This window comes from Crotalus tigris, unplaced genomic scaffold (assembly GCF_016545835.1).
Source record: "Crotalus tigris isolate CLP2741 ecotype Arizona unplaced genomic scaffold, ASM1654583v1 scf7180000018369.423966, whole genome shotgun sequence".
NCBI classification, from domain to species: Eukaryota; Metazoa; Chordata; class Lepidosauria; order Squamata; family Viperidae; genus Crotalus; species Crotalus tigris.
The window spans coordinates 248,099-260,165 of NW_024096969.1; the positions used below are offsets into that span (position 1 = coordinate 248,099).

At 40.1% G+C, this 12,067-nt stretch overlaps 1 protein-coding gene across 1 annotated transcript in view; it reads left to right on the forward strand.

The window, feature by feature from the left end:
• DCP1A (decapping mRNA 1A) overlaps positions 1-12,067 on the forward strand; it is a 43,119-nt gene that overhangs the window by 17,104 nt on the left and 13,948 nt on the right. The window contains exons 5-6 of the mRNA XM_039351063.1: positions 7,720-7,843; positions 11,558-11,668. Of these exons, the coding sequence (XP_039206997.1) occupies positions 7,720-7,843; positions 11,558-11,668 (235 nt within the window). The remainder of the gene's footprint in view (positions 1-7,719; positions 7,844-11,557; positions 11,669-12,067) is intronic.

Below are 12,067 nucleotides of genomic sequence, written 5' to 3' on the forward strand. Positions count from 1 at the left end.
TCCATTTAAGTCCACACCTACTGCTTCAGTGACTCCATCCAGCCATCTCATTCTCTGTCGTCCCATTCTTCTATTGCCCTCAATCTTTCCCAGCATCAGGCCCTTTTCCAGTGAGTCCTTCCTTCTCATTAGGTGGCCAAAGTACTTGAGTTTCAACTTCAGGATCTGGCCTTCTAAAGAGCAGTTGGGGTTGATCTCTTCTAGGACTGACCGGTTTGAACGCCTTGCAGTCCAAGGGACTCGCAGGAGTCTTCTCCAGCACCATAGTTCAAAGCCTCAATTCTTTTGCGCTCAGCCTTTCTTATGGTCCAACTTTCACAGCCATACATTGCAACTGGGAAAACCATGGCCTGGACTATACGCACTTTTGTTGGCAGGGTGATGCCTCTGCTTTTTAGTATGCTGTCTAGATTTGCCATAGCTTTCCTCCCCAGGAGCAAGCGTCTTTTAATTTCTTGGCTGCAGTCCCCATCTGAGGTGATCTTGGAGCCCAGAAAAATAAATCTGTCACTACCTCCATTTCTTCCCCATCTATTTGCCAGGAATTGAGAGGGCCGGATGCCATGATTTTGGTTTTCTTAATGTTGAGTTTCAAGCCAACCTTTGCACTCTCCTTCTTCACCCGCATCAAGAGGCTCTTTAGTTCCTCTTCACTTTCTGCATTAGCGTGGTATCATCTGCATATCTTAGGTTGTTGATATTTCTCCCGGCAATCTTAATTCCAACTTTTATTTCATCTAGCCTTGCCTTTCTCATGATGTGCTCTGCATATAAGTTAAATAGGCAGGGCGACAGTATACAGCCTTGCCGGACTCCTTTTCCAATTTTGAACCAATCAGTGGTTCCGTGTCCAGTTCTCACTGTTGCTTCTTGACCCGCATATAAGTTTCTCAAGAGACAAATGAGATGGTCTGGTACTCCCATCTCTTTAAGAACTTGCCACAATTTGTTGTGATCCACACAATCAAAGGCTTTAGCATAGTCAATGAAGCAGAAGTAGATGTTTTTCTGGAACTCCCTAGCTTTCTCCATGATCCAGCGTAGTTGGCAATTTGATTTCTAGTTCCTCTGCCTCTTTGAAATCTGCCTGTACTTCTGGTAGTTCTCGATCCACATACGCTGGAGTCTAGCTTGTAGATTTTAAGCATAACTTTACTAGCATGTGAAATGATGGCAATGGTGCATAGTTTGAACATTCTTTGGCAGTGCCTTTCTTTGGAATTGGAATGTAAACTGACCTTTTCCAATCCTGTGGCCACTGTTGAGTTTTCCAATTTTGCTGGCAAATTGAGTGTAGCACTTTTACTGCATCGTCTTTTAAGATTTTGAATAGCTCAGCTGGAATACTGTCACCTCCACTAGCTTTGTTGTTGCTCAGATTTTCTAAGGCCCATTTCACTTCACATTCTAGGATGTCTGGTTCGAGGTCAGTGACCATCTCATTGTGGTTATCTGGGATGTTAAGCTCATTCTTGTATAGTTCTTTTGTGTAGTTTTGCCATCTCTTCTTAATCTCTTCTGCCTCTGTTAGGTCCCTGCCATTTTGGTCCTTTATCATGCCCATCTTTGCATGAAACGTTCCCTTCATATCTCCAATTTTCTTGAAGAGATCTCTGGTCCTCCCTATTCTGTTGTTTTCTTCTATTTCTTTGCACTGTTCATTTAAGAAGGCATTCTTATCTCTTCTAGCTATTCTCTGGAATTCTGCATTCAATTGGGTGTATCTTTCTCTTTCTCCTTTGCCTTCGCTTCCCTTCTTTCCTCAGCTATTTGCAAAGCTTCCTCAGACAGCCATTTTGCTTTCTTGCATTTCTTTTTCTTTGGGATGGTTTTAGTTGCTACCTCTTGTACAATGTTGCGAACTTCCATCCATAGTTCTTCAGGCACTCTGTCTATCAGATCTAATTCCTTAAATCTATTTGTCACCTCTACTGTATATTCATTAGGAATATGATTTAGTTCATACCTGAGTGGCCTAGTGCTTTTCCCTACTTTTTTCAATTTAAGCCTAAATTTTGCAACGAGAAGCTCATGATCTGAGCCACAGTCAGCTCCTGGTCTTGTTTTTACTGACTGTATAGAGCTTCTCCATCTTTGGCTGCAGAGTACATAGTCAATCTGATTTCTATGTTGACCGTCTGGTGATGTCCATGTGTAGAGCCGTCTCTTGGGTTGTTGGAAAAGAGTGTTTGTTATGACCATCGTATTCTCTTGACAAAATTCTATTAGCCTGTGCCCTGCTTCATTTTGTACTCCAAGGCCAAACTTGCCTGTTATTCCGGTTATCTTTTGGCTTCCTACCTTAGCATTCCAATCCCCCATGATAATAAGGACATCATTTTTTTGGTGTTAATTCTATAAGGTGCTGTAGGGCTTCATAGAATCGGTCAATTTCATCCTCTTCAGCACCAATGGTTGGGGCATAGATTTGGATTATTGTGATATTGAATGGTTTGCCTTGGATTCGAATTGAGATCATTCTGTCATTTTGGGGTTTGTATCCCAGTATTGCTTTTCCTATTCTTTTATTGACTATGAAGGCTAGTCCGTTTCTTCTGAGGGATTCTTGCCCACAGTAGTATACCTGATGGTCATCTGAGTTAAATTCACCCATTCCTGTCCATTTTAGTTCGCTGATTCCTAAGATGTCGATGTTCAGTCTTGTCATCTCTTTTTTGACTACGTCTAGCTTGCATTGATTCATGGATCTTACATTCCAGGTTCCTATGGAGAAAAAATCTTTACAGCATCGGACTTTCCTTTCACCACCAGATATATCCACAGCTGAGCGTCCTTTCGGCTTTGGCCCAGTCACTTCATTCTTTCTGGCGCTACTAGTACTAGCCCGCTGCTCTTCCCCAGTAGCATATTGGACACCTTCCGACCTGAGGGGCTCATCTTCCAGCGTCATATCTTTTTGCCTTTTAGTACTGTCCATGGGGTTTTCATGGCAAAGATACTGGAGTGGTTTGCCATTTCCTTCTCCGGTGGATCACATTTTGTCAGAACTCTTTGCTATGACCTGTCCGTCTTGGGTGGCCCTGCACGGCATAGCTTATAGCTTCATTGAGTTACACAAGCCCCTTCGCCACGACAAGGCAGTAATCCATAAAGGGGTTGTTATTGTTATTAGATTTAATGTAGAAGCCCATTCCAGTTAACCTGTTCTTTGCTTGTAATGTAAATAACTTAAGCTTTTAGTTATATGCCTGTATATTTGGTCACTATTTCTAACTCATATTATTCTATCTATTACTGTATTTTAGATTTATCCGTTACATCCGAGGTGGAGTTGGCCTTTTTCAAAATAACCTGAAATATTTTATTAAGCTATCTATCACAATCTTACTCAGCACATTCTATTTATATCCCACTGCAATCCAAAATGATTCTCAGTGGGATATAAGGCCATCTTGTATTTATTATATTAGACAGTTCATCATTTTAATGCCTGTTCAGTTTAATAAGATCATTTAAAAGGTTTTGCTGCCTTTTGTATTTTTATCATCCTAAATAGTTTGGTGTTATGTTCATCCAGATATTTATAAAGAACCTAAAACCCAGTATAAATCCTTATATGCTTTCTTCCATTTTGAGAACTGTCTATTTGTTCCTACACTATTCTTTAACTAGAACAGCGGTTCTCCACCTGTGGGTTGCGACCCTTTTGGGAGTCGAATGACCCTTTCACAAGGGTCACCAAGCCCCCTCCCTGTTGTCCAGACTACACTGGGGCGGGAGCTTCTCGCCGACTGCTGGAGGGCAGGTGGGGCGACTCTGCCCCGAAGCACTCCCAGTCGTGCCAATCCAAAGGCAGGATATTGGGGGGGCTCCTCTCCCATCGCAGCCCTCGAGTCTCTCTGCCTGAACGGCCCTCGGTACCTCACCACTCCCACAGGTTGGTGCGACTGCGACGCCCTCCAGCTGATCCGGGGCCCCGTCGGTGCCCGCCTCCTCCAGCTCTTTCTCCCACGGCAGTGACACCCACTACTTCGCTTCGCCGCTTCCCCTTGTGCTGGGCCGAGAGGGTGGCAGGGCTGTGCGGAGCAAGCGAGGGAGCCTCCTTCCCTTTGAGCTTGGTGAGCCAGCCTCGCCCTTTTCGCTCCCCCAGCGACAATTCTGCCTTTTAATGCCACTAGGGGAGAGGGACCAACCTCCGCCCCCACCTTTATTGCCATCGACTGAAGAAAGCGGCAGGTGAGAGCCGCCGCTCGCCCGGGGAAACCAGCATGGGGAAACCAGCATGCTTAAGAGACGGGTGGGCCGCCTGCTCACTCGCAGCAGCCAGCTGGCCAGCCTGCTCGCCCTTGCTTTACTTGGCAGCTAGAGAGGCTCGGGGGCTTCGTGGACTTCCGTCCCAAGTTCTCCAACCTTTGTAGGCTGGCTGGGCCGCCCAAGCCTCCCAGACTGGTCAATAACCTCCACAACAGAGGGTCGGAACTGGTCAAAAGTTCCGCATCTCCAAATTGATCCCCGATCGGACAGAGAGGGAGGGAGGAAGAGAGGGAGAAAGAAAAAGAGAGGAGAGAGAAATAGAGAGAAGGGGAGAGAAAGAAAGAGGGAGAGAGAGAGATTAAATTAGTAACATGGTTCTTAAGTGAATCTGGTTTCCCCACTAACTTTGCTAGTCAGAAGGTTGCAAAAGGCGATCACATGACCCTGGAAAATGTGTTTGTGTACGTGTGTGTTGTAGGGCAAAGGGAGAAGAGAAAAGGTCAGGTCTCCCTTCAGAGCCATAGGTGGAGCAGCTGAAGGTGTGATTCGGCACCCATGCTTCAAGACAAAATTTCATTTATTTGTAATTAGAAATATTTCACAATATATAATTACATATTGTTTTTGTGATTAATCACTATGCTTCAATTATTTTCAATTTGTAACAATGAAAATACATCCTGCATTTCAGATATTTACATTATGATTCATAACAGTAGCAAAATTACAGTTATGAAGTAGCAAGAAAAATAATTTTATGGTTGGGGGTCACCACAACATGAGGAACTGTATTAAAGGGTCGCGGTATTAGGAAGGTTGAGAACCACTGAAATAGAAAATTATATGTAAGTTTTTGGTGAAGAAATTTGCCAAAGCCTTTTGAAAACAAGTCACCTGATTGGAGTCATTACTTTGTTTGTTGAGATTTTCAGAGATGTCTAAAGGGTTAGTGAGGTTGGACTTATTACAGAAGCCATATTGATTTTTCTCCAGAAGAGTTTGTCTTTCTATATGTCAATTTAACTGCTTTCTACCAATGATCCTGAACTGCCCTGCAGTTGATTATGTACCATCAAGTCAAAATCAGCTCTTAGGGTCCACATAAAGCAGCACATTAAAGATCTTCATGTGATTTTATCTATAATTTAAGAAATGTTTCTTTCTGAAAGTAACTTTAATTTTTCTTAATGTCATTTATTCTTATTAGCAGTGTTGGTGACCTTTTGGGTAACGTTACCTTTGCACTATATATCGTACCTGAGTTTTTATTTTAGCTCTGGAATGGAGAAAGTTAATCCACTTGGTTTTTTTTCTTTTGGATTGTTTTCTACAAGCCCATTTATTTATTTATTTATTTATTTATTTATTTATTTATGAGACTTATATACCGCTTTAAGTGCAAGCACTCTCTAAGCGGTGTACACCAGTGAGCAGTGTATATATATATTTACATTGCCCCCAACAGTCTGGGTCCTCATTTTACCTACCCCAGAAGGATGGAAGGCTGAGTCAACCTTGAGCCGGTGAGATTTGAACCGCTGACCTGCTGAACACAGTCAGCTAAAGTGGCCTGCAGTACTGCACTCTAACTGCTGAGCCACCTCGGCTCCTTTTATTTTTAGAAGTATTTCTTTTTGAAATTGAATATGACGGTATGAAAGTTTCATAACAACCCTACTAGTAATTGATAGATTTGGTGTGAGGAATTGATGAAAATACACATATGATTCCCTTGACTGTACTTCAAACTCTTAATCATACTTTCAGTGTTGGGGATACTATACCAATATGATGATATATAATACCTGCAGTGATGTAGTGGCATATGAATCTAATGATACAATGTATTTTATGTAATGACCTAATCCAAATTAAATGCAGCTTAATGTCCATTTGCATTAATTCATGCAGTTTAGCAACTATATTGCAAAATACATTAAATAATCCACATTATAGCTAATGTAGGCATAAGATTCAGAAGATGGATGTATTCAGATTTTGTTTTAGACTAGAGATAGCCAGTGTGGATTTTACAAAAATAGTGTTCCCACATTTAGTGTCATCTTTGTTTAAATAACTTATCTTAAGTACATAGAAGCTCACAGACATCCTTAGAAAATGCAGCCTAGTACTTTAGTTGTTTTGCCCACTCTAAAAGGCAAAGACATATAGCAATAACAATTAGACTTATGTATCGCTTCATAGTGCTTTACAGCCCTCTCTAAGCAGTTTGCAGAATCAGCATATTGCCCCCAACAGTCTGGGTCCTCATTTTACTGACTTCGGAAGGGTGGAAGTTTGAGTCAACCCTGAGCCACTCAGAATCGAATTCCTGGAGTGAGCAGTGAGTTAGCTTGAGTACTGCATTCTAACCACTGTGTCACCACGGCTCTTATATATACTGTAATAGAGTTATTAATCATTCATATTAGAGAAAGTATCCTCATCATAATAGTAATAGGCTAGCTCTCTGCCATGGCAGCTATTTTGTGAGAATGCAGAATATTTTTAAATTTATAGTTATTCAATATTATTTTAATATTATTACATATTCTCACCATTCCAGATATACCCAAAATGATTGATAGCATCCTTACCTGGCTTTATTTTTAAGACTAAAATCTGCACCATTTTTTTTCTTTGAAAAATAGATACCTGCTCCATTACTTTTAGTATGTCATACTAATTTGATCTTTATCCTGCCTTTCCCCCATTACAGTTTACCTGGGGATCTCATTTCATTTTATCCCCATAGCAACATTTCTGTGAAATGGGTTGGACTGAGAGAGATTGTTTAGCCCAAATTATCAGCCATGATTGAGGGTAGACTTAAGTCTGGGCCTCCTCAGTCCTAGTCTAAAATCCTAACTCTGTCTTCATTTCAAGTTGATTGTGCCAGTTTGTTTTAAGTTAGTAAAAATGTTCTGAATCAATGAGAAAAGATTAGACATTGCATTTCTTTTTATTTTATTCTAAAGCATTGCTTATATTTCTGGGCAAATGTATGTCAAAGTGGTTTATACATATTTATGTAAAGCAAAGTTAACAATAATATATTCAACTAAGTTGTAATGGAGGTAGTAACCACCAATTATTTGAAAGTCCATAATAAATAAATTGTGAAGAAAATATTCATGAGGTTTCTAATGCAGGGTATAAAATAAGTGGTTACATGTTGTACACTGGTTTATGGCTCAGTATTATGAATCAAGGCATTCATTATTACCTTATTCAGCAAACCATAGTCAGAGCAAATGGTTGCTTATTGCAATTTGTAAATCCTTTTATTAAAATAAAATGGGCAGATTAAAGATCAGTGTATAATGGAATAAATAATGTATACTTTATAGTGATTAATCTATATTGCCTATTACATTTAATCTTGCTTTTACTTGCGTGTTGTGTGTGCTCTTCCTTTCATTAAAATCATGCTTTTCCAAGAAAGGTATATGTTGTTAAAATATATTCTAAATATAAGTAGTCTTTTCTTCTCTTTTGTGATAGGGTGGTACAGGAAGAAACTCAGAGATCCCAGCAACAATTACAGGATAGAAAAAATGTCAATCGGGTTAATGGTTGCACAGATATCCTAGAGTTGCTTAGTAAAGCAAAGGTTGAATATGAACGGGTAAGGAAATTGTGCATGTTACAATTTTAAGACCAGGTTCTAATTTTAGGATTTTACGTATTTAAAGACAAAATAATTACCCACAAATATGCTTGAAAAGGTCCTTGAATTATGACCATTCATTCAGTAATTGTTTGAAGCTGCAATGCTACTGAACTACTTAAAATCAGTATTCAAAGTTCCAGCACTACCCTCACAGTCAGGTGAGCAAAATTTAGTTGCATGGCATCCAGCTTGCACTTGAAACCAATTGCAGTGTCCTGCAACAACACGGACACCAATGTGTGACCTTCTGTGCCAGCTTCTTCCAAGTAACATCACTGAGAAGTCAGCAAAGAAGATTGCGCACATCTACAATTTCTCTGTGATTCCCCCCCCCCACACACCTTCTTTCAATAGCCTCCCTGTGCACACACAGGTACAGTGAGGGGAAAAAATATTTGATTCCCTGCTGATTTTCTACATTTCCCCACTGACAAAGAAATGATCAGACTATAATTTTAATGGTAGATTTATTTTAACAATGAGAGACAGAATAACCACACAAAAAATCCATAAAGACACATTTCAAAAAAGTTATAAATTGATTTGCATTTTAATGGGTGAAATAAGTATTTGATCCCCTATCAATCAGCAAGATTTCTGTCTCCCGGGTGTCTTTTGTACAGGTTATGAGCTGAGATTAAAAGCACTCTCTTAAAAGGAGTCCCCCTAATCTCAGAAGGAATCAATCAGATTCCAAACTCTCCATCATGGCCAGGATCAAAGAGCTGTCCAAGGATGTCAGGGACAAGATTGTAGATCTACACAAGGCTGGAATGGGCTACAAGACTATCGCCAAGCAACTTGGTAAGAAGGTGACAACAGTTGGCGCAATTATTTGCAAATGAAAGAAAAACAAAATAATGTCAATCTCCCTCCATCTCCCTCCATGCAAGATCTCACCTTGTGTTTCAATGATTATGAGAACGTTGAGGAATCCGCCCAGAACTACATGGGAGGATCTTGTCAGTGATCTCAAGGCAGCTGGGAAAATAGTCACCAAGAAAACAATTGGTAACACACTACGCTGCGAAGGACTGAAATCCTGCAGCGCCCACATGGTCCCCCTACTCAAGAAAGCCATGTACAGGCCCGTCTGAAGTTTGCCAATGAACATCTGAATGCTTCAGAGGAGAACTGGGTAAAAGTGTTGTGGTCAGATGAGACCAAAGTTGAGCTCTGCCTATGACCCCAAGAACACCATCCCCACCGTCAAACATGGAGTTGGAAAAATTATGCTTTGGGGGTGTTTTTCTGCTAAGGGGTCAGGACAACTTCACCGCATCGAAGGGACGATGGACGAGGCCATGTACTATCAAATCTTGGGTGAGAACCTCCTTCCCCCAGCCAGGGCATTGAAAATGGGTCGTGGATGGGTATTCCAGCATGCCAGTGACCCAAAACACAGGGCCAAGGCAACAAAGGAGTGGCTCAAGAAGAAGGCCTAGCCGGTCTCCAGCCCTTAATCCTATAGAAAATCTGTGGAGGGAGCTGAAGGTTCGAGCCACCAAACATCAGCCTTGAAACCTTAATGACTTGGAGAGGATCTGCATAGAGGAGTGGGACAAAATCCCTCCTGAGATATGTGTAAAACCTGGTGACCAACTACAAGAAACGTCTGACCTTGGTGATTGCCAACAAGGATTTTGCCACCAAGTACTATGTCATGTTTTGCGAAGGGGTCAAATTTTTCTTTCACTCATTAAAATGCAAATCAATTTATAACTTTTTTGAAGTGCGTTTTTCTGGATTTTTTTGTTGTTCTGTCTCTTCCTGTTAAAATAAACCTGCCATTATAATTATAGACCGATCATTTCTTTGTCAGTGGGCAAAAACGTACAAAATCAGCAGGGAATCAAATAATTTTTTTCCTCACTGTATACACCCTTTGCCTTCTTCCCAAGGCTTCCCTATGATTGCATACATGTGCACACACACTCCCATGGCCTTTTTCAACAGCCTCCCTGCTAATTGCACACATGCACCCCAGGCCTTTCTGAGCTAACACCACACTGAGCACCTCCTTCCCTGACTTGGGTATGGCCTGTGCCTGTCCTCCCAGGGCTTTACTCCTTACCTGGAACTTCCTCAGCTTCCCACTTAATGAGCCATGCATCTTGGGTTATGATGACAAGTGGAACTGCCTGGGTTATCACTAAGCAGTGTCCTGTGATGTCATGTTTTTGGACCACATGCCTAGCAAATGGCAATCCTGGTCTCAATTGCAAGTTCCTGGTCTCTACTAATTCCTATTAAATTTCATGCTATCTGTGGCAGTTTTGTTCATAGATCTCTATATTATGTCGTTTATGGTGAAATGCATATTCAGCAATTGATGTAAATCCTTTTGTAACATCTCGCTCATCACAGTAATTAAAAAAAACTTTCTACATTTACATCTACACTTCTCTAAGCCTTTTCTAACACTGCACACGTAGCACAGAACTACAATTACCTCAGTTCTAAAAATGCATGGCAACATGTCAGCCCAAAAACCCCTAGAGAAGAAATATCCAGTCCACAATCCACATTTAATGGTGTGCTCTATGTGTTAAACGAGTAGTTTATAAAAATGGAAATGATACAGTACAGACCCATTTGCTGTTAAACTTAACCACTGTAATTGGCTTTACTTCCTTACATTTGTTATTCACTTTTTATATTTGGGCTGTCTTCATATAGTGATCTAAAAAAAATGATGTTTTTCTCTATGATTGCAAATTTTGTCAGTTCAGTTCTTCTGAAATAAATGTGTTAACTTTGCAGATCATTTGAGGCATAAAACTAAATCATTTATTTATTTTAATATTATTAATACCTTTGCCTTATGTGTGAAAACACATTGGGCACATGCTGGGATAATTTTATAATGGTTTTGCAGTCGGCATGTGTTTTTTGGAAACAGTTTTCTTCTTTCCTAAGTTTAGAGTAGTTCTGCAGATGGAATTAATTTTTTATTAGTTTTAGTTTTTGAAAAATCGCATAAAAGATTTCATTAAACACTTGGGAAGCAAAGTGATTTGTTTGTCGCCTCATCATAATATAACAACATAGTTAATTCGTATTTTGTATGAGCATGTTGTGTGGAGCCAGATAGCACATTTATTCATTGCACCCTGGTTAAAACAAACCATGTGATGTGTGAATTCTGTCAAAGAGTTGTAAGCCTCTTAACAACAGCTAACAATTGGCCAAATAACATCCAAAATTCACAGTGGCAGGACCATTAGCCACCAGGCAAGATTGTTACTAAAAAAAAGATAAGAAGGGAAAAATGGATGACACTTGAAATGCTATCTGTATAAAGATAGTCCTCGACTTATGATCATTTGTTTAGCAACCATTTGAAATTACAACAGTGCTGAAAAAAGAGTTACAAATGGTTCTCATACCTAAATGACCACTGCAGTTTCCACATGATCACAATCCAAGGAAGAAAGCTTTGACTGTATTCGCATAAATCAGTGTTTCCCAAACTTGACAATTTTAAGGCATGTGGACTTCAACTCCCAGAATTCCACAGCCAGCGTTGCTGGCTGTGGAATTCTGGGAGTTGAAGTCCTCATGCCTTAAAATTGTCAAGTTTGGGAAACACTGCCATAAATCATAATTATCTCATTCAGTCCAAACTGGAATTTAAAAATAATGTTTCTTTCCTTTTTATTCTTTTAGAATCAGAAGAGTGACTTAATTTCAGGGACCCAAGAAAGTGGAAATCTCACAAAGCCTGAAAGTACAGAAGCATCTGAATATGAAACACTGATGTTACAAGTCCAAGATCATGTATGTTAAAATCAGATCCTCTGAGATTTTATCCTTATGAAATGCTATTTTAAATGGAAATACCGGTAGTCCTCGAATAACAGCAGTTCATTTAGTGGCTATTCAAAGTTATAACAGCACTGAAAAAAATGACTCACTATCATTTTTCACACTTAATGACCGTTGCAGCATCCCCGTGTTTATGTGATCAAAATTCAGACACTTGGCAACTGACTCATATTTATGACGGTTTCATAGGGTCATCTGATCCTTTTGCAAACCCTCTTGCAGGCAAAGTCAATGGCGAAGCCAGATTCACTTAACTGTAGTACAACTGTAGAAAGGTAAAATGGGGCAAAATTCACTTAATAAATGTTTCACCTAGCAACAGAAATTTTGGGCTCGATGGTGGTCGTAACA